The 24,543-nt window shown below is 33.6% G+C and overlaps 1 protein-coding gene across 1 annotated transcript; it reads left to right on the forward strand.

The window, feature by feature from the left end:
* Nucleotides 1-1,436: 1,436 nt before the first annotated feature.
* On the forward strand, nucleotides 1,437-23,492 carry LOC139858951 (cytochrome c-type biogenesis ccda-like chloroplastic protein). The gene is made up of 12 exons (XM_071847777.1): nucleotides 1,437-1,562; nucleotides 1,693-1,830; nucleotides 2,193-2,248; nucleotides 2,468-2,601; nucleotides 2,697-2,782; nucleotides 2,874-2,905; nucleotides 3,409-3,570; nucleotides 3,666-3,738; nucleotides 3,823-3,923; nucleotides 4,058-4,150; nucleotides 23,092-23,289; nucleotides 23,391-23,492. The coding sequence occupies exons 1-12, from the start codon at nucleotides 1,490-1,492 to the stop codon at nucleotides 23,490-23,492; spliced, it is 1,248 nt and encodes a 415-aa protein (XP_071703878.1). The 5' UTR covers nucleotides 1,437-1,489.
* Nucleotides 23,493-24,543: the final 1,051 nt, after the last annotated feature.

The following is a 24,543-nucleotide window of genomic DNA, read 5'->3' on the forward strand; positions in this document are numbered from 1 at the left end:
CATCAATAATTTCCGCGTCTCAATTTTGCTCCCTCGAGTCGATTCTAGGCGGTAATAAATTACATTTTCTCAAAAGTTTGTTGCATATAAACCCTAACTTTGTAACAAACCAACTTTTGTATACACATATATAGTTATATTTACATACATAGCTAGGGTTTATTGATCGTAATCACAACTGTTAATGGCGTCTTCTTTTTCTTCTTTATTATCAAAATCATCTTGCTCTCAATGTCAGAATTCAACTTCCAATTGCTTCAAAACGGCTGGAGACTTCGTGATGGCGAACACGCTCACCTCTGCTACCGTTGCGCGTAAGTTTAACGGTTCGATTTTGTTACTGATGGTTACAATTACATTGTGTGATTACAACTGCATGGCTTGCAATTGCGGGCTAAGTTCCACATGTAACAAGTTTCCGAGGGATCTTGATGTTATAATTATGCTATTCAAGTGTTTGATCTAAAATATGTAATTACGTTAGGTTTTGTTAGTGTAATTACCCTCACTTTTTTGTGATTTTCTTGGATCATACGTCTTATGGAGTGTTTGGATGTGCATTTTGCAAGTGATTATTGCAACTTTACAAATGCTTCACTGTTTTTGATTATTGATCCTAATAAATTCGGAATTTGAAGTCTAATCATATCTATCGAAACACTTAAAAGTCACACCAATCGGTTTAAATGTACATCCAAACACCTGTTGTTGTAAATCCTAGAAGTAAGCCTAGCCGCGCATTTGATAGAGGTTGTTGAATTTGATGATGCTTAACAATTCATGTATACTAAGTTTGTGATTATATCAAAACATTTCTTGTTTTTGCCTAAATGTTTACTGCAGAGAAGAACTATGGATATGCGTTTCATAAACTTAAGTTTTGTTGACTTATCAGAAGTTAGTCTTAAGTACGTCTTTTTTTGTCAATGTAGATGTGTTTATGAGGAGGGCAGTTTCTGTGAAAAGTTTCATTCAACCGATACTGGTTGGAGAGACTGTGAATCATGTCGAAAGGTGCGTTATAAAGAGCATGTATATGTAAGAATGCATAGTCTACTCACAAATTCTTGTAAACTTACTCGTTGTTCCACTTTAATTTGCAGTTGGTCCATTGTGGATGTGTCGTGTCATTCGATCAATATTGTCTTCTGGATTTTGGTGGGGTGATATGCAGAGAATGTTCGAAGAAGAGTCTCGTTCTGGTATGGCGGAGTTCGCTTTTAATTACCTAGTATAATATGTTGATATTCTATTACCAGAATTGAAAAACTAATGCTGTAAAAGTTTAAACGTTATACGTACGAAATCCTCGCTATGAACGTGAATTTCAAACAGATCGAAAAGATGAGTCGGATGTTGTCAAGAGAGTAGAGAGCATAGATCGAACATATCTTAGCACCAAACCTGTTTTCAATCCTTAAGTTGTGGTTGACAAAATTACGGGTGTGCTCTACTCTTCTGCAACCAAAATCACTCTCAAGCTGCTGCTATGAATCTGTGCATTAATGGCGGTGCTCATCGCGTCATCTCAAGCTTTCATCGTCCACACAAATCCATATCTCGTTAGTTTAATCGCTTTTGCCTAATTTATCGCCCTCTATTATGCTGCAAGTCTGCAACTATTATCTGCACACACACACGCATATATTGTTCATTGAATTGATTACCGTAACTTTGTTTCTGAAATGAAAGGAAAATATGATGATTTTCGGTTCAATTTGATCACTAAATCGTCAATTAAAGATGATTCTGCAAAGGAAATAGCGTCTAATTCGAAGTTTGACCAGAATTTAAGCTTAAAAATCACTTCATTAACGGCCGGTATCACAGGTTAGGGTTCCGTACTAGTTTAATGTATATCGTCTTATTTTAACCTTTCCTTACGTGAAACTTAGTGAGTGTTTGATGTGCGTTTAAATGATTATTGTAATTTGAAGTCTAAATAAAACTGAGTTGGTTTTGATTATCTAAAGAGTTGACCATCATAACTGATTATTGAAAGAAACTCAAAATTATTTTGATAAAATGACTTTTACCAGTGATCTTTTTGTGATCTTAGGAAAGTTCAAAAGTAGAACTGATTCTATTCGTGTATTTTAGATCACACATAAAGATTTGTGTACTTTAATTTCTGGGCATAGTTTTATTATATTCAGGCGTTGATGTTAAATTATCTTATATTGATGTTTTAGCTGCAACGTTGGTTTCTAGTCAGACTGCACATGCCGTGAATATTGAAGAAATCATGGTTCGCACCTTGTTCTTGTTTGCCTTTTGTTTTTCTCCTATTTGTTGACTGTTCATTGATGCTAAGTTTCTACATGGTAATTAATCAAAGCTAGAGATAGGTCATGGGTAGTAAGTTTACACGTATCTTAATCATTGACATCCTCTTAATCATTAGTACGTGTACTCGATAGACGAATATTTTAAGCTGAGGAATTACAATTACTTTTGTTCAATTCAGGAAAGAACAGCTTCATCTGTTTACACCGTGGCTGATGGAAGCCTTGGAGATTGGTTTGGAGGCGTCATGTATTCAGCTGGACAGCAAGCAAATGAAGCTGTTCAAATTCAGCTAGGAGCTCTTAGTTTTACTAGGTGCATCAATATTCATTTTAGCATATTTAAATGTTTAAGAAAATACTATGTTAATCACAATCCTATAATATTGTCTGATAATATTCTTTTCGCAGTTTGGCAGTTATATTTGGCGCTGGCCTCGTCACTAGCCTTTCCCCTTGCACGTTAAGTGTTTTACCTCTGACCCTTGGTTATATTGGTAAGAAGCGTTAAATGATACCTACACTTGTTTCCTAATGTTGTCTGTTGTTATTCACGAGATGATCAATGGGCATGTTGCAACTATTCAGGTGCATTTGGATCTGGAAAAAGTAGAGCACAGGTGATTGATCAGCGTATTGTCTTTTTTCTTTGTTGCCCCATCTCGGTTAGCTTTATGTAGTGATGGAAAAATGAGAGGTCGGAGGAGGTATGGGTTAATCTGGGTGGGCTGATATGTAAACTTTTCAAAATGTTAAGTCAACTTTAAAATGATGGAATCTGAATTTTTGAAGAAATAACCAAATGCTGACTTGTGATTTCATATACAGTAGTATTTTAAACTCCCTCCGTCCCATATTAATAGTCCACAGACAAAAAACACACAGTTTAAGGAAATGTCATAAAAGTACTGTACTTTCGTTTATTTTCCAGTTTTAACCTTACTTTTTCTTTCTCTTTTAATCCTGTCCACATACATCAAGGGCATAATAGAACTTTACCTTATTATTCTTTTCTATATATGGAAGTAGACTATTAATTTGGGACAGCCAAAATGGAATACTGGACTATTAATATGGGACGGAAGGAGTATATTTATTTGACTTTTGAAATTGTTTCCGATAGATTGTAGGGGACTCTCTTGCATTTGCATTGGGTTTAGCCACTACGCTAGCATTACTTGGTATAGCAGCCTCATTTGCTGGAAAGGCGTATGGACAGGTAGGGCAGGGTTTACCGTTGGCCGCTTCTGGTTTAGCGGTTATTATGGGATTAAATCTTCTCGAGGTAAGTAATCATGTTTTGTCGGTGGTACACTTTCCCTATAGTGAAGAATTAAATCTGCAAGTGAAATAAGATGGTTCTGTTTGCTACTATTTAAGGTAGTAGAGCTACAATTGCCTTCATTTTTGGATAACTTTGATCCACGTGCTGCTGCTGCTAATTTTCCTTCAAGTAATTAATTTTTTATATTCCCATAGTTAACTCTAAATTATCAATCCTTTAAAAGTTATAAATAGCATATGTCTGACGTATCAGGCATTCAAGCATACTTGGCGGGACTTACTTTCGCATTAGCTGCATCACCTTGCAGTACACCTGTCCTGGCCACTCTACTTGGATATGTAGCAGCATCCAAGGTATTAAACATGTATATAGGATTTGATATGTATACTTGTTTTGATTCCATAATATTCTCTGTTAATCACACGGCTAACGCAATATCTGTCTGCTATTGTGGGAAGTAAAAGTGGTTGAGTTTTTACTGAAACAGGATCCCATAATAGGCGGCAGCTTACTGTTGACGTACACGACTGGTTATGTCGCTCCTCTGCTGCTTGCTGCATCTTTTGCTGGAGCATTGCAGGTATTATATGGTGTTCTACTATGGAATTATGCTCCTTAAACATTAATTGAGTTTGGTTCCGAATGACAATAAGCTGTTTGATAATCATTTTAAATGAGCAATGTTAATGATGTAAAATTACCTTATTAACCTAATCTAAAAAAAGGATTTAAATGACAATAATTACAACAATGATTTAAAAATGGATTTTGCTAACGTATGTCACGGGGTATACGTTAAGGTGCATTTAATGCACTCGAAATTTTCTTAATTATTAGAATTTGTATTTAAAACTTATTAATTTAATTTAATAATTACCATTTATATACGTTTATTAATTAAAAATCCTGATAATTAAAGAAATTTCAAGTAATGCACCTTAACGTATGACCCGTGGTGGGGATACATTACCCTTTCCAAAATTGGAAATAAATTACAAAGAAATCCAAATGACATTAGTCAACCACTTGCTTCGGTATAAAAAATGACCGTTAAAATTTCCAAAAGAATTTTAACGCCAACAAAAAAGCTTCATTTTCATCAATAATTTCCACGTCTCAATTTTGCTCCCTCTAGTCGATTCTAGGCGGTAATAAATTACATTTTCTCAAAAGTTTGTTGCATATAAACCCTAACTTTATAACAAACCAACTTTTGTATACACATATATAGTTATATTTGTTGGGAAGAGAAGATCGCTTGGACGTTGGGAGATATAAATTTGAGAGAAAATAACTCTATTACTCACAAGAATAGATTACACGAGTATTTACAAAACTCTAAAAAAAAACTCTCAAACTCACACACTCTATCTAGGTTGTGATTACACTTCTCTGAGTGATTTTGGGATGATTTACAACTGAGGTTTGCACCTCTATTTATAGTTAAGATCTTATAGCGGTAGATGGGTGTGAACGAGGAAGGTGACGTGTGAACGTGGAAGGTTGGCGGCCGTCACCATTTTCAACTTTGCTACTTCCACATGGTGTTCAAAGAAAGCTACTTTGAACATCTAGAAGGTGGGCTTCTAGATTGTAGGCTGGAAACCTTCAATATTTACATACATAGCTTGGGTTTATTGATCGTAATCACAACTGTTAATGGCGTCTTCTTTTTCTTCTTTATTATCAAAATCATCTTGCTCTCAATGTCAGAATTCAACTTCCAATTGCTTCAAAAACGGCTGGAGATTTCGTGATGGCGAACACGCTCACCTATGCTACCGTTGCGCGTAAGTTTAATGCTTCGATTTTGTTACTGATGATTAGCTTATGTATGCTTGAGAGAGCTATCGATTGCAATTGGATTATTTACTCGTGTACGATTTAAGGTGCGAATACAATTGCATTGTGTGATTACAACTGCATGGGTTGCAATTGCGGGCTAAATTCCACATGTAACAAGTTTTAGAGCGGTCTTGATGTTATAATTATGCTATTCAAGTATTTGATCTAATGTGAATACGTTAGGTTTTGGGATCATACGTCTTATGGAGTGTTTGGGTATGTGTTCTGCAAGTAATTATGGAGACTTATTGAGACTTAACAAATGCTTCACTGTTTGCGATTATTGATCCTAATTAATTCGAAAATTGAAGCGTAATCATATCTATTAGTTACACTAATCGGTTTAAATGTTCTCAATGTAGATATGTTTATGAGGAGGTTAGTTTCTGTGAAATGTTATTTTTAACCGACACTGGTTGGAGAGACTGTGAATCATGTGGAAAGGTGCGTTTATTAAGAGCATGTATACGTAAGTGATGTGTGCGAGGTGTACTAGGAAATAGTATTATTTTTACAACGTAATACTATTAAATATGATACAATTTTACACAAGATATTTATTTATTTATAGAATGGATATACCTAAACCTTGCTACAACACTTATATGCAGTGTACTTAATCGTACAGTAGTGTAGTTTTTAGTAAGTCCGGTTCGTTCCACAGGGATCTCTTAAACAAGCTTAACGCTATATATTTAAAAACTATATTTGTAAAAATACAAAAATATATATAAGTAATATTATTATTATAAAGGGGGTTTTTTTTCCGTTTAATGACCGTTTTGTCGATTTTAAAACTTTAGTCGCAGTTAAAACCTAATGTAAAAATAAATACAACTTAATTTAAAACGTAAAGTAAATAACGATAATGAAATTGCGATAAATAAAAGTGCGATAATTAAAAAGTACGATAATTAAAAGTGCAATTAAATACAATGACAATAAATAAAAGTGTAATAATTAGAAGTGCAATTAAATATGAAAATAAAGGAATTATGCTTATTTAAACTTCCGTAATCATGATGTTTGACGTGTTGATTTTAGTTTATTCCCATGGGTTAATTGTCCTTTGTCTTGGATTATTTAATATGTCCGTCTGGTTTTTGTCCATAACAGTCCATCAGTCATAAATATAAAGTGAGAGTGTCCTCGTCAAATTATCCTTATATCCGAAGTCAAATATTCTAACTAATTGGGGACTTAAACTGTAACGAGGTCTTAATACTTTGTTTAATAATTACACCAGGATATCGACTGTGTGTAACCCAAGGTTTTAATACTTTGTTATCAATTATGTCAAGTGTCCTTGTACATAATTTCACCCCTGTTTTAATAAGTCTATTAACTATTAATCCATTCCCGTGTCCGGTTAAATGAACGATTATTCGTACATATAAATATCCCGCCCATCATGTCCGATCAAGTGTATATGGTTATTTATATGTACGTCCAATTGTAAATCTTTATATTAAATTAACAAACTATCATTTAGTTAAACAAATATAAAGCCCATTAATAGCCCATAGTCTAATTTCCACAAGTGTCGTTCTTTTGTCCAAACCCCAATTATAGTACAAAGCCCAATTATGGTACAAAGGCCAATTACCCGATTTTAATATTTAGTCCAACATCACGATTACTTCGGCATTAAATAAGCATAATAATAACTTAGCTACGAGACATTAAATTAAAAATAACATTAACCATAACTTACAGTGATTAAAATTAGCGTAGCGTTACACGGACAGAATTTCGACTTACACCCTTACAACATTCGCTAACATACCCTTATTATTAGAATTTAAAATTAAAATTAAAATTATAATATAAATATAAATATATTTACGTATAGATAGAGAGATGGATTGATGGATATATTTTTCGTTCACCAAACTGCGAATTTATAGGACCTGGGGCTGAAAAAGTGTGCCATGCGATCGCATGGCTTTCTGCCTTCCAGGCCATGCGATCGCATGGCCAGCTGGTGAAGTTCACATGCCTTTATTTCTTTGTTTGCCGACGTTTATAAATAATAATATAATATATAAATAATTATAAGAATTATTTAAATATTATATTTTATTTATGTGCATAGTTAACTTGTAATTTTTAGTCCGTTGCGTCGAGCGTTGAGAGTTGACTTTGGTCCCGGTTCCGGATTTTCGAACGTCCTTGCGTATAATTTAATATCTTGTACTTTACGTTTCGCGTCTTGTACTCTTGTAATTTTGAGACGTTTCTTATCAATAATTGGAACCTCTTTGATTGTATTTTGTACTTTTGAGTTTTTTGGTCGTTTGCGTCTTTAATTCGTCGAATTCGTCTTTTGTCTTCACTTTTTATTATTTAAACGAATATCACTTGTAAATAGAACAATTGCAACTAAAAGCTTGTCTTTCTTGAGGAATAATGCTATAAAATATATGTTCGTTTTTAGCATTATCAAATATTCCCACACTTGAGCGTTGCTTGTCCTCAAGCAATATAGTCTTGAAATAAAAATACTAGAATCACTACTTTATTCTTCACACTTTGTACATCAGTGATTTCTATACGGCGGTATGAACAATGGTAGTAACGATGTGGTTTACAGTCCCACATGACTATAAAAATTTAGATCCTTAAGGAAATTGGATATTTATGAAAACATTTGATCTTTTGAAAATTAAATCTAGCTTTTACCCTAGATAAGTTTTCCGGAATAACCCTTCACCGGTGTTTGCAAATTGTTTTTGTGGGTTTGGTGGGTTTCAGATTTGAAAATTTTAGCTCAAAACTTGCGGTTTTGTGTCACCCACTTGCTAACCTTGTGTTGAGAAAGCAACACGTCCAGTATACTTACTCCGTATATTACCTTTCGGTAAACTACCGTCCGGTTGTAAAGGAAAGCGTTGAACAAGGAACTGTTAAGGCAATGTCCCCTGACATGCTTTTAATTATGGTCTATAACGTGTCGGATGCAATTACTATCCTTGGTAGGAGCAATAGTAAAGCTCAGCCTTATAATTTTTTGGTCTGACACAAGGTCATGTCCTTGACCATGCTATGCAACCACCGTTCTTACGGTTGACACCCGATTTGGTTCAGGTGACCTTAATGAATTCCAGGTGAATTTCTAGAATTTTACGTTCAATGGTAATGAACGCATTGAAAATGGGTTTTCAGAAAACAAATCGGTTTGTAATTTTGATCAAAATATTTTCTCGTTCAAGCTCGAGTTTAGATATCATCGAATTCCATGAATTTGTAATTCTCAATCTTTAAAAGTCAATCTCTAGGATTGAGTAATATCAGTCTTAAAAGCTGATTTTTGATCTTTTAAGGAGGTTATCCTTTCTGGGGATCTGATTCATTAGTCTTATCCAGCTAATTTGCACGGCGTCATCCCCATTTTACAAGACAGATCCTCTCATGGTTAGGATAAGTCTGACCACTTGGCGACCCTGTTTGATGCTGAGGTCCGTGGATTTCCTGCTGATTTTAGTGATGACTTTTCTAGATTTTTCGTCAACCTACAGCTGGTCTGGACGACAACTTCATGACCTAAATCAAGAAGCACGTTTCTTTTTCGGAAGACTTTACTTCCTTTTAATGATGGAATTGATTCATCGTGTAGATCCATCTTTCTTTCATATATATTATACTAAATTGGGTAAAACTGTTTAGATTAGTCCAAAGCAAAAGTATCTTCAGTTATTTGTACAAAAATATGTGATATATGTTTTAAATAACTTGGTAGATTTTCTCACACTTGGCTTTTATTTTCCTTTTTATTGTCATCTATTCCATTTTAAATGAATTCTAACATTTTGGTTTGTCTCTCAATTTATGTCCTTTCCGAGGTAACAATAATTTCGGTGTTAACACCTAGTTTTATCGTTCATAAATATGTATAAACATGATTTTGAGTTCATTTTGAAAATTTTTACTAAAATTGGGTAGTCAGTATATAAGATTAGGGCTGTTCTTTATTATCAGAGAGCACTAGATTCTAATACAACTACTGCGTTACTAGTATTTTTAATGGTAACCAAGTGTATAAAAAAAAATTTAAAAATCCGAAAGAATTTAACCCCTTCCCACACTTAAGATCTTGCAATGCCCTCAGTTGCAAGAAATCAGTAACAATTTAAATTATTGAGGGTGATTAGCGTAGAAAAATGATTAAATTTTACCAAAGTTTCCAAACATATTGGCGTTTTTTTGCTGGATGATAAATGGTGCATATCATTTGTTCATTCCATCTTGTTGTTACATCACATTTGTTTTTCGTTTTGTCGTCAAAATTAGTAGCTTTTGCTGAACTTAATGCCAGTCTTTGAAAATGCGCTATTTTACCCTGTTTTGTACAATTGACAATATACATACATACAAATATAAACGTGCATGGTAATTTGAAATGGGACTTAAAATCCCACTTTCAAATCAAATATGAAACATTAGTACAACATAATAAAAATATTAAACATTACAATAAAAGTATCATAATATAATGTGTTTATACATAAATAAACAGAAATAATAATAAAAAATTAGAAATCATATAAATTACCAACCGGAACTAAATCAATCTGGATAGGGGTTCCAGTTCATGTCATCGTCCGGGTTCCATGGTTGGTTATAGGTGTACTGGTATGCCTGGTTAGGGTCGTAGAGTGTATAAGGTGGTCTCATCTCGGGCTGGTGTTGAGGATAGTAAGCGGGTCGGGTCGGGACGTAGTGATCCTGAGGTGACAGCCGGCTCATAATCTGACACTGATGATAGTCCCATCTATCATGTTGTCGTTACCTGGAATGCTCGTAATCATTCCGGGCTTGCCACTGCTCCATCCGACGAAATCTCTCCGCGTTTGTCATATCTACCTCCTCTACACGCTGGTAGACATCAGTCATAGCCTCCCGAATGACATCCCTAATGTCATCCGCTTCCCCCATCTCCTCGTCTGATCCTCTTTCTACCTGCGGATGACTACCTACATAAGGTATTGCCTGGTTGCGTCTACTCTTCAATACCTTAGCACCCGCATAAACTCTCAATCCTAAAAGCTCAACCTGTTCCCTACATTCCAAAAGTGGACCCCCTTGGTTCTTATCTACACCTAAATACTCTCCAATGAGAGTAACAAAAATACCTCCTCCTATAATCCCCCTTCCTGTATTCCTTCAACCATTTTAGATAAATAAAAACCAACACAGTAAGGGATATTAACAAAGCCTCTTGGGTCTCGAATACACTTTAGGTAAAATAAATCATGTAAGGTCAATTTTTCCTTGTTGTGACCTCTCTGTGTAATCGAGTTAGCCAAAAATCTATGAATTATACGAAGCTCGGCTCTGTTAATATGTAAGTAGGTATGTGTTCCTCCCCGCCCAAAAACATTATAATCAGACATACGCCTCCAAACGGCGTTCGCGTCAAAATTCCTATCTACCCTTTCACCACGATAAATCAAATTCATACAATCGGGTAGTAGTAATTCAACGGGCGTATATATCTGTAATGCCCTGGCCATGTCCAGCATGAACATCCTGTACATCCTACCGCCTAGTATAAACCTAAGAAAACTTCTATCATCTAATCTATCTACATCTACATTTAATGCTATAGTACTCATCAGCTCAACACACCATTCCTTATATACAGGTCTACGAATGGTGAATAGACGTTCCCAATCGGTAAAAGAAGAACTGCCATACCTTTGAATCAGATGCTCTCTAACACGGTCAGCTAGTTGGACCCTTTCCAAAGGATCCCAATCAATTACCCTAGGCACCTCTACATCTTTCGTTATTAATTTGAATTTATTACTTTGATATGCCGGGTAATCTCTCCATCGTCTATCGAATCTCAGATTAGGATGCAACGTGTGTTCAGGAATCGTTGGGTATTCTACAGGTGGATGCATCTGAAATACTATGAATTCATTAACAAACTGTAGCGGATCATAATAAGGTACATGTTGATCAGGCTGATGTTGTTGTTCCGGTTGTTGTTCTGGTTCAGGTTCGGGTTCTGGTTCATGAGCAGGTCGTCTAGATGATGATGATGATGAACCTCCAGTATCAGCTCTCTGCAAAACACATTAAACACAAAATTTGTGCATCCAAATATGCATTAGTGTTAGTAAAATAACAACTTAAAACAATCACAATAACATGTTCAATCAAAATTAAACTTATACACATTTTCAAAATTTTTTTTACAATTTTACACTTTTTCAAATAATCACATATGAAAATGTATACAAAGTTCATAAGCATTTAACTCAAATAACATGTTAAAACAACCTTTACTAACAATTAAACAAGTCTCAAATGGCAATTATATCAAATTAATCAAGTTCATGAATTTTGCAACTAAAAAGTCCACTTTAATCTTCAAAAATCATGTTTAGGATTAAAGTTTGGATCATTTAGCTACCTAAATATGTTACACTACTCAATTTAGCAATAATTCATGACAAAAATCGGCCATAACCTGTTTATATCAAAAAGCCCCAAATTTCTCAAGAACACAAACCCTAGATTTCTAAAAATTTTGAAGTTTTTGGCTTCAAATCATGTTAAATAGCATCAATCTAGGTTATACATGCATAAAATACTAACAATTTAACTCTAATTACACTAGAACTTAACAAAATCAAATTATAAAAAATATAGCTCAAGAACACTTAAAATCAAATTTAATGAGATTTAGGGGTGAAATTGTTACCCTTTTTGATAAACTCCTTATCAAATTCATGTTTAGAGCAGATTATAGCGAGAAATTTGGTTGAATTTGGTGAAAAATGGTGAATTTTAGAGAGAATTTTGGGGTATTTTCGTGGGTTTGTGTGTGTGTTTTGATGAAGAACAGCTCGCTGAGAGCTTTTGTTTCTGGCCAAAATTCCAGGGCCATGCGATTGCATGGCTGCAAAGGCCAAACTCCATGCGATCGCATGGAGTCCGGGAACAGTGAATTTTCCTTTTTTTTTTTTTTTTTTTTTTAGAAAAACCTTATAACTTATAAAACATATAATTAATAAAATTTTAAAAATTTGTTTCTTTTTAGGATGAAGGCTTTTCGGATCGATGTCCTAGTCCGTCCCTCGACAAAATTTTAAAATTTATCAATTCAAAGCGCGGTTTTAAAAGTAAAGATTTTTGGGTTTTTTTTTTTTTTTTTATGTTTTTGGCATACTTTAATTCAATAAGATTAAAAATAATGATAATAAAAGTTCTCATCCCTCCCTTGGGTAGAGCAATTTCGGTTCAACGACCTAGTCTTCAACTCACGACGAATTTTAAAAATCATATTTTTAACTTAGCGAAATAAAGTAAATTTTTGTTTTTAAATTCACACCAAACTTAAATTTAAAATGCATAAAATTAAAAATTCATATTATTATTAAAAATTCACACCAAACTTATATTATATTTTTATTTTTATATATACAAACTTATATTAAAAATATTAATTTTTCAAATATTTACAATTTTAAATATATTGATTTAAAAAGTTTGCAATATTATTTTAATATTAATTTTAAAAACAAAGTAAAAATAAAATTAAAAATCTTTTTGGTCTTTTATCCCACTTTAATCAATCAAATATTATCAAAAATATATGCCCCTCTTTTCGGTAAAGTAATTTCGGTTCAACGACCTAATTTAACTCATGACGAATTTTTAAAATATTTTGGGTTGATTGATTAAAGATATTTATACCTTAAGAATAAACGGTAAATTTCGCAGTGATGTAATAAATTTTTGTATGATATCAATAATTTCGGTCACAAAACCTAATTTTATTGAGTACCAATTTAATACTTTATAGCGAACGATTTAGCATTTATTATCAAAAGGTTAAAAACAATAAAAAATAAAAATAAAAATTGAAAACTGTACAAACTTACCTGTGAAATAGAATTCTTAGTGACCTGCTTTAGCCCACTCATAAGATAGTTGGACTAATTGATTTTCCATAGCTACATAGGCGTAACCTCGAGCATTTAATGTTTTTTCTTCTAAACATATGAACGGTCCGTCTCTGCATAAAGTAACAAATTCGGTATTGGAATATGTCTGATTCGTCGAGCATTTTCCTTCGTGTGACCATTTTCCGCATTTGTGACATCTTTCAAGGTGTTGTGCTCTTCTTTTCGCTGCGGATTTTGATTTTCCTTTACCAAATTGTAACTTATTATTTTCGTTTCTGGATTCTTTTCTTACTCCGTCCAATTTACCTCTGATTAATGATACTATTTCACTTGGAAGGGTGTCATTATTACGTTTAGTGATCAAAGTGTGTAGCATTAGACCATGGTTTAGTTCACATGAAGTCTTCATCTCGTAAAACCTAAAAAAAATAAAAATTCAGAATGGGGGGAGAAGACTAGTTCTTTAGGGTCTGCTAGGGAAAGACCATTCGGGTTCCATTCTCGGAAATCACACGAAAACAGAACATCTAACTCTAACAGAAATACATATTATCCTTTAAAGACTTGATTCTCCCCACACTTAGTTAGCTGTGGTGTCGAAATTGTGATTAACTTCGTTGTCGACTTCCATTGGACTATCTATGTAATGTTTAACTCTGTGACCATTAACTTTAAATTCAATCCCATTTGAATTTATTAACTCTATTGTTCCGTATGGGAAAACTCTTTTGACTATGAATGGTCCAGACCATCTTGATTTCAATTTTCCAAGAAATAGCTTAAATCGTGAATTGAAAAGAAGAACTTTATCTCCTTCTTTAAATTCTTTTAAACTTCTGATTCTTTTATCATGCCATTTCTTCGTTCTTTCCTTATAGATTAACGAATTTTCTTATGCTTCAAGTCTTAATTCTTCTAATTCGTTTAGTTGACTTAATCGTAGACGTTCGGCTTCATGTAAATCAAGATTACATGTCTTCAAAGCCCAAAATGCTTTGTGTTCAATTTCTACTGGAAGATGACATGCTTTTCCGTAAACGAGTTTAAAAGGTGTGGTTCCAATTGGAGTTTTGTAGGCTGTTCTAAAAGCCCAGAGCGCATCCTCCAATTTAATGGACCATTCCTTCGGATTTGATCCTACGGTTTTTTCTAGAATACATTTTAAAGCTCGGTTGGTATTTTCAACTTGTCCACTTGTTTGTGGATGATATGCGGTGGAGATTTTATGAGTTACTCCATATCTTTTGAGAACTTTCTCAAGTTGATTATTACAAAAATGAGTACCCCGATCACTTATTAAAGCTTTCGGTGTTCCGAACCTTGCAAAAAGACGTTTTAAAAAATTGACTACAACTCGTGCATCGTTAGTTGGGAGAGCTTGTGCTTCCGCCCATTTAGATACATAATCAATGGCAACGAGAATGTAGAGATTATTATGAGATTTTGGAAATGGACCCATAAAGTCAATACCCCAAATGTCAAATACTTCACATACTTGAATGACATTTTGTGGCATTTCATCACGTTGACTTATTTTTTCGGCCCTTTGACAAGCATCACAGGATTTGCAAAGAAGGTGTGCGTCTTTGAAAATTGTAGGCCAATAGAATCCAGCATCGTAAACTTTTTTTTGCTGTAAGTTGAGGCCCATAATGCACTCCTGTTGGTCCTATGTGACAATGGTTTAAGATTTGACTAGCTTCATCTCCGGATACACATCGGCGTATTATTCCATCGGGAAAACTTTTAAACAAATATGGATCTTCCCAGAAATAGTGTTTTATATCACTAAAGAATTTCTTTCATTTTTGGTACGACAATCCTTTTTCAAGGAATCCACATACTAAGTTGTTTGCATAGTCTGCAAACCATGGAATTTTATTATAATCTATCTTCAATAGATATTCATCAGAAAAGTTGTCTTGTATGGCCGATTCATTTAGAACTTCTAATTCGGGATTTTCAAGACGAGAAAGATGATCAGCGGCGAGATTTTCTGCTCCCTTTTTATCTCGGATTTCAATATCGAACTCTTGTGAGAGTAAGATCCAACGGATTAATCTTGGTTTAGCATCTTATTTCGAAAATAGGTATCTAAGAGCAGAATGGTCGGTATAGACCACCGTTTTTGCTAGAACGAGATATGAACGAAATTTGTCAAAAGCAAAGACAATAGCAAGGAGTTCTTTTTCAGTAGTTGTATAATTTGTTTGTGCTCCTTGTAACGTCTTACTAGCATAATATATAGGTTGAAATCATTTTTCAATCATTTGTCCTAAAACGGCTCCCATTGCAAAATCACTTGCATCGCACATTAGTTCGAATGGTAGATTCCAATTTGGAGTTATCATGATCAGCGCATTAGTGAGTTTTTCTTTAAGAATATTAAAAGATTTGATGCATTCATCTGAAAAGATGAATGGAGCATCCTTTTCTAGGAGTTTATTCATAGGAGTGGCAATTTTAGAAAAATCTTTTATAAAACGTCGGTAAAAACCGGCATGCCCTAGAAAACTCCTAACTCCTCTAACATTGGTGGGATGTGGAAGTTTAGCAATTACATCTACTTTAGCTCTATCCACTTCAATTCCTTCCTTTGAAATTTTATGGCCAAGAACGATGCCTTCTTTAACCATGAAATGGCATTTCTCCCAACTAAGTACTAGATTTGATTGTTCGCATCTAATAAGCATTCGTTCAAGATTAACTAGACATGTTTCAAAAGTATCACCGAAGACTGAAAAGTCATCCATGAAAACTTCCATGCATTCTTCTATCATGTCGTGAAAAATCGTCATCATACACCTTTGAAAGGTTGCAGGGGCGTTGCAAAGTCCAAATGGCATGCGTTTGTAAGCAAAAGTACCATAAGGGCACGTGAATGTGGTTTTCTCTTGATCCTCGGGTGCTATTGGAATTTGAAAATATCCGAAAAAACCATCAAGAAAAGAATAGTAACTATTTCCGGCTAATCTTTCTAACATTTGATCAATAAAAGGTAAGGGAAAGTGATCTTTTCTGGTGGCGTCATTTAATTTTCTATAATCAATACAAACACGCCATCCTGTTACAGTCCTAGTAGGAATAAGCTCATTTTTCTCATTTGTGATGACAGTCATGCCACCCTTCTTAGGCACGCATTGAACTGGGCTTACCTATGGACTATCAGAAATTGGATAAATTAGACCTGCATCTAGCAGTTTAATAATTTCTTTCTTAACAACATCTTGCATATTAGGATTTAGTCTTCGTTGGCATTGCACATACGTTTTATGACCTTCTTCCATAAGGATTTTATGTGTTTAATACGAAGGACTTATTCCTTTAATATCATGAATTTTCCATGTAATAGCTGGTTATGAGCTTTTAGCACAGAAATGAGTTGAGATTTTTCATTTTCAGTAAGAGAAGACGATATTATTACATGTAATTCAGACTCACCATGTAAATAAGCGTATTCCAAATGGTTTGGTAGTGGCTTTAACTCTAATGTCGGTGGTTCTTCTATCGATGATTTGTATCGATATCTGTCTTCTTCTTTTAGCATTTGAATTTCTTCTGTTGTTGGTTCATATCCATTAGCGATAAGTGTAGCTATCATTTCAGTTTCATCAATTGGTTCAGTTCCTTCTCCTAAAGAACATTCTCCCGTTCCTTGTAATTCTGGAAATTCTTCTAACAATTCTGCATGTGATTCTATAGTTTGAATATAATAACATGTATCATCTGCAGATTGCAGTTGTTGCATGGCTCTATCAACTGAAAAGGTAACACTCTCATCCTCTATACTCAGGGTCAGTTTCTTACCAAACACGTCTATTATTGCTTTAGCCATGTTTAAGAATGGTCTTCCTAATATGAGAGGTACTCGAGAATCTTCTTCCATGTCCAGAATAACAAAATCTACTAGAAATACTAAAGTTCCAACTTTAACTAGCATGTTCTCCATTATTCCTCTAGGATATTTTACTGATCGATCGGCTAGTTGTATGCTTATTCGTGTTGGTTTCAATTCTCCAAGGTCTAGTTTAGCGTATAGTGAATACGGCATTAGATTTATACTAGCACCTAAGTCTGCCAATGCTTCTATTGAACTAAGACTACCCATAAAACATGGAATTGTGAAACTTCCTGGATCTGATAATTTTTCTGGTATCTTATTCAACAGCACTGCAGAACAATTTGCATTTATAGTAACAGCCGAGAGTTCTTCCATTTTCTTTCTATTTGTGATTAGATCTTTCAAAAATTTAGCATATCTAGGCATTCCTGAAATGACATCAATGAAAGGAAGATTTACATTTATCTGTTTAAACATATCCAAGAATTTGAATTGCTCGGCTTCAAGTTTCTCTTTTCTCATTTTACTCGGGTAAGGAAGTGGTGGTTGGTATGGTTTAACATAAGGTTTAGCCTTAACTGTGTTATCTTCATTAACCTTTTCAGCTACCGGTTCTTTTTCCTTATCTTGATCAGATTGTGGTTCTTGTGGAGTAGGAATAGCATTATCAGAAATTACAGGTATTTCAGGTGGTTTAAGTGTGATACCACTTCTTGTGGTAATGGCTTTAGCTGTTTCATTCCGGGGGTTAGCATTAGTATCACTAGGTAGACTTCCCGGTTTTCTTTCACCTATCAACCTTGCTAGGTTGCTCACTTCTTGTTCCAGATTTTGAATAGAAGCTTGTTGATTTCTAAATGCTTGAGCATTTTGTTCATTGGTTTGTTTCTGAGATGTAAAAAATTGAGTTTGAGATTCAACTAGCTTCAATATCATGTCTTCTAAATTTGGCTTTTTATCATCGGTTTGTGGTGGTTTATTTTGAAAAATAGGTCTTTGCTGATTGTAAGTATTGTTAGATACTTGTTAATTGATAGGACCTTGTTGGTTGTTGTATGGAACATTTCGGTTATAATTCTGGTTTTGATTGTAGTTTGGTCTTGGCGGTTGATAATTATTCTGATAATTATTTCCAGGCCTTTGGTTTATGTATGAAATATTCTCTCTTTGTTCCATTGTTAGTTCAATACTGAGACAATCTTTTGTCAAATGTGGTCCTCCACACTGCTCACAACTAATTCGTATTGAGTGAATATCTTTAGTCATCTTTTCCATTCGTCTCTCAACAGTATCTATCTTTGCGGAAATGGAATCTAAGTCATGGCTAGAATCGGCTCTAGCTGCTTTAGATGATCTAACGATATCTTTTTCTTGGTGCCACTCATGTGAGTGGGAAGCATTGTTATCAATAATTTTATAAGCATCAGTTGCGGTTTTCTTCATAATGGAACCACCAGCTGCTATATCGATGTCTTTTCTTGTAGTGATGTCGCATCCTTGGTAGAATATTTGTACTATTTGACAGGTGTCTAAACCATGTTGCGGACATCCTCTTAATAATTTTCCAAATCTGGTCCATGCTTCATATAGAGTTTCATTTGGCTTTTGTGTGAACGTAACAATTTCTCCTTGAAGTCTCACGACTTTAGATGCCGGAAAGAATTGTTTATGAAATTTTTCAACTAAAACATCTCATGTATCAATCGCCCCTTCAGGTAACGATTCTAACCAATCTTTGACTTCTCCCTTCAAAGTCCAGAGAAATAACATGAGATATATCTGTTCATCCTCCACTTCTCTTATTTTAAATAGTGTGCAGATCCTATTAAAGGTACGAAGATGTTGATTTGGATCTTCCTTCGGCGCACCACTAAATTGGCATTGATTAGTTACCATGTGTAGAATTTGTCCCTTGATTTCATAATCTGGCGCATTTATGTCAGGTTGAGTAATTGCGTGACCTTGGCCAGTGTGTTTAGCTCTCATTCGGTCTTCCATACTTAGAGGTTCCAGATTCTCCATGATTGAATTTGTTGAATCTGAATCACTATAGGATTCTGATTTAATGGTAGGTTCCTCAATAATCTCTGTTTGAATGATTGGTGGTTCCGGAGGAGAGATTAATGGTTCAGGATCTATGAATTGTCCCTGAATATTCTCCGAATTCTCAATTGTGAGGTTGGGTTCAAAAAATGGATTGTCGGAAATTTGAATTGGAGTACTTGGTCGACTGGATGACGATTCTAAAGAAAAATCAACGGCGACAATATTTGCTAGATGTCTTGATAAAGTTACAGGTGGTGAGCGTACAAAAGGTGGTGAACGTTTTGCTCGGTGCATTCACTGAATATCCTATTAGTTATAAAAATAAGAAAAATTATATAAGTTATCAAATTAATAGACTTTTCTGATTTTGCCCACGTTTCGAATAGCCAAAAGATGCAGCAGAGGGGCAGGATTCGTTTGGTCTCAATATAATTGAGTACTGTTTGGCTCCAATAACCGGTCCACGTATAAATCCAACTATTACTACGAACCAAAAAATTTTGATGTCTATCAATTTAACCACTTAAAATAATTTTTCGTTAAAGTTTAAAGAAATTTAGAGAGAAGAAATAGAAAAATTCTATGTCCTAAAAACTAGAATGTCGAGAAATAAGAAAGAAAAAGAGCGCGTCGAAAAACGTCGAAAAATAAAAAGTCGAAAAATAAAAATAAGAATGTAGCGCGTCGAAACTTAAAAAGGAACTAAAAACTAAAAATTAAAAGTTGCGTCTAAAAATATTAAAGCTTAAAAGAAATTCTATATCCCAAATGGCAATAACTTAAAAAGGTACTAAAATATAAAAACGGCGTCGCAAAATTCTAAAGCACTTAAATCTTAGTCTAAAGAAAAAGCACTTAAGGGATTTTATGGCAAAGCCTAAAAATCTAGAAGTAAAAATAACTATGGCAAAAACTATGACTTGAAACTAAAAACGAGTGAAAAATACAAATATTATGCTAAAACGAATAAAAAGGTACAAAATATAAAAATATACTTAAAGTTGTAAAAAGTATAATTTTTATTAAAATATTATTTTTATATTATTTATTTAATAAAACTATTAATTTTATAATTTATTAAAACTAATTAAACTAATTAAAACAAATTAATTAAAAACTAAACTAAATTAATTAAATACTAAACCCTAATTAGGGTTTTAAATATATAATAATTATAATTATAATTAAACCCTAACTGTCGGCTGAGGTTACCAGGCCTGTCAAATCAGGTCATGCGATCGCATGGCCTGACCGTTGAAATACCATGCGATCGCATGGTCTACGAATTTGGGTCAGACTTTGGGCTGCTACAGTGATCGGGCCGAGTGCTTATTTTTTATTTTTTTTATGTTTTCTGATTTAGATATTTATATAATATATTTATATAAATTAAATAAAACTTATATTTTTACAAAATAAAAATAAAGAAACTTTATAGAACTTAAATATTTAACAAACTCTTAAAAATATATAAATTTTGTTTTTCTTTTTATATTTTCGAATATTTAAAACGTATTTTTATAAAAGCGTAGTTTTATAAAAGTAAACTAAAAATTAATAAAAATCTTTTTTTATATAGCGTTGCGCTTCCGGCATTTAAGCAAGAATGTCCCCGGTAGTGGCGCCAAAAATACTTGATGTGTGCGAGGTGTACTAGGAAATAGTATTATTTTTACAACGTAATACTATTAAATATGATACAATTTTACACAAGATATTTATTTATTTATAGAATGGATATACCTAAACCTTGCTACAACACTTATAGGCAGTGTACCTAATCATACAGTAGTGTAGTTTTTAGTAAGTCCGGTTCATTCCACAGGGATCTCTTAAACAAGCTTAACGCTATATATTTAAAAACTATATTTGTAAAAATACAAAAATATATATAAGTAATATTATTATTATAAAGGGGTTTTTTTTCCGTTTAATGACCGGTTTGTCGATTTTAAAACTTTAGTCGCAGTTAAAACCTAATGTAAAAATAAATACAACTTAATTTAAAACGTAAAGTAAATAACGATAATGAAATTGCGATAAATAAAAGTGCGATAATTAAAAAGTACGATAATTAAAAGTGCAATTAAATACAATGACAATAAATAAAAGTGTAATAATTAGAAGTGCAATTAAATATGAAAATAAAGGAGTTATGCTTATTTAAACTTCCGTAATCATGATGTTTGACGTGTTGATTTTAGTTTATTCCCATGGGTTAATTGTCCTTTGTCTTGGATTATTTAATATGTCCGTCTGGTTTTTGTCCATAACAGTCCATCAGTCATAAATATAAAGTGCGAGTGTCCTCGTCAAATTATCCTTATATCCGAAGTCAAATATTCCAACCAAATGGGGACTTAAACTGTAACGAGGTCTTAATACTTTGTTTAATAATTACACCAGGATATCGACTGCGTATAACCCAAGGTTTTAATACTTTGTTATCAATTATGCCAAGTGTCCTTGTACATAATTTCATCCCTGTTTTAATAAGTCTATTAACTATTAATTCATTCCCGTGTCCGGTTAAATGAACGATTATTCGTACATATAAATATCCCGCCCATCGTGTTCGATCGAGTGTATATGGTTATTTATATGTACGTCCAATTGTAAATCTTTATATTAAATTAACAAACTATCATTTAGTTAAACAAATATAAAGCCCATTAATAGCCCATAGTCTAATTTCCACAAGTGTCGTTCTTTTGTCCAAACCCCAATTATGGTACAAAGCCCAATTATGGTACAAAGCCCAATTACCCAATTTTAATATTTAGTCCAACATCACGATTACTTCGGCATTAAATAAGCATAATAATAACTTAGCTACGAGACATTAAATTAAAAATAACATTAACCATAACTTACAGTGATTAAAAATAGCGTAGCGTTACACGGACAGAATTTCGACTTACACCCTTACAACATTCGCTAACATACCCTTATTATTAGAATTTAAAATTAAAATTAAAATTATAATATAAATATAAATATATTTACGTATAGATAGAGAGATGGATTGATGGATATATTTTTCGTTCACCAAACTGCGAATTTATAGGACCTAGGGTTGAAAAAGTGTGCCATGCGATCGCATGGCTTTCTGCCTTCCAGGCCATGCGATCGCATGGCCAGCTGGTGAAGTTCACATGCCTTTATTTCTTTGCTTGCCGACGTTTATAAATAATAATATAATATATAAATAATTATAAGAATTATTTAAATATTATATTTTATTTATGTGCATAGTTAACTTGTAATTTTTAGTCCGTTGCGTCGAGCGTTGAGAGTTGACTTTGGTCCCGGTTCCGAATTTTCGAACGTCCTTGCGTATAATTTAATATCTTGTACTTTGCGTTTCGCGTCTTGTACTCTTGTAATTTTGAGACGTTTCTTATCAATAATTGGAACCTCTTTGATTGTATTTTGTACTTTTGAGCTTTTTGGTCGTTTGCGTCTTCAATTCGTTGAATCTATCTTTTGTCTTCACTTTTTATTATTTAAACGAATATCACTTGTAAATAGAACAATTGCAACTAAAAGCTTGTCTTTCTTGAGGAATAATGCTATAAAATATATGTTCGTTTTTAGCATTATCAGTAAGAATGCATAGTCTACTCACAAATTTTTGTAAACTTACTCGTTGTTCTACTTTAATTTGCAGTTGGTCCATTGTGGATGTGTCGCGTCGTGTCATTCGATCAATATTGTCTTCTGGATTTTGGTGGGGTGATATGCAGAGAATGTTCGAAGAAGAGTCTTGTTCTGGTATGGCGGAGTTCGCTTTTAGTTACGTAGTATAATATGTTGATATTCTACTACCAGAATTGAAAAACTAATGTTGTAAAATTTTAAACGTTATAGGCACGAAATCGTCGCTATGCACGTGAATTTCAAACTGATCCAAAAGATGAGCCGGATCTTGTCAAGAGAGTAGAGAGTAGAGATAGAACATATGTTAGTACCAAACCTGTTTTCAATCCTTTGTTTGAAAAAATACTGAGTACTACTGACGCTGATATTAGGTCACGTCACATTGTGATTCCAAAGAAATTAGCTGAGGTCAGACAACAAAGAATTTACATAATATTTATGTTATCATTTTCACATATCCATATAGGATTGTATTTGATATACTGTACTAAATATTCACAATTTAGCAGATTTTTTTCCCAAAAAGTTTCTTAACCGAGAGGAATTATGATGAAATTTTTGGATATGGAAAACAAAGAATTGGAGTTTTGTTTCCGCTATTGGCCTACTAATCATGGTAGCAGAATATACATTTTAGAAGGTTTCAGAAATTTTTTAGTTCCAAGGAAACTGCAAGCAGGAGATACAGGTAACTTTTACCATTCTCGTGCATATACACTTTAAGAGTAATGGTTTTGACCCATTTACTTATGAATGGGCTGATTCTTGTTTAATGCAGAACGGGTCAAACAATAAAAATTAAGAAATTCAGATGAAAAGAAAAGGGTCAAATGTGTCAAAGATGTCAATCGTCAAGAAATATGTGTTTTAAATGCATGAACCAAGTTATCTTATTTAAATAATTGCATTATTATTGCTATTATAATAGTATTTCAGAAATCAAACCTGACTCTACCCATTTCTAACGAACCTGTCTTACCAGTAATCTGTCTGGTACACGCGCATTCACATAATATGGGTGCATGTGACATAGATTTAAACTTTTCTAAAGAAGGTGCGATTGATATTAATCAATAGTATTGTTCTATAATTAAGTTGGTCGATTTCTTTTCGCCACAAACGTTCTTCAATAATTGCAACTCCTTTGTAATATATTTCTTTTCAGTGTCATTTTATCAAGTGGAACCAGGGGGAATGATTGCAATTGGATATAAGAAAACTTCTGTTGTAAAACCACCTCATAAGGTATGAGATACAATATAGTTATAATTTAATGATTTAAAAAGGGAATGTACTAACCACCCGATTACTCATAATATGAGTTAAACTCTTTTTGCCACTAGCCTTAGACAATATGTATAATTTTTAACATTTATTTTTCAACATTGTGTGACCTGCTGTCTAATGGTTTCCAGTGGTTTCCAGCCGTCATCTAGATGGCTCTGTTACAGCCGTCATCTAGATGTTCAAAGCTGCCGACGTTGACAACGCGTATGGAAGTGGCAAACTTGAACACGATGACAGCCGCCAACTTCCACCAACCTTCTTCGTTCACACCATTCACCGCAATAGAATTTTTGCTATAAATAGAGATGCAAACTTTCATTGTAAATCATCCCAAAATCACTCAGAGAAGTGTAATCACAACCTAGATAGTGTGTG

This window comes from Rutidosis leptorrhynchoides, chromosome 7 (genome assembly GCF_046630445.1).
Source record: "Rutidosis leptorrhynchoides isolate AG116_Rl617_1_P2 chromosome 7, CSIRO_AGI_Rlap_v1, whole genome shotgun sequence".
Classification (NCBI taxonomy): Eukaryota; Viridiplantae; Streptophyta; class Magnoliopsida; order Asterales; family Asteraceae; genus Rutidosis; species Rutidosis leptorrhynchoides.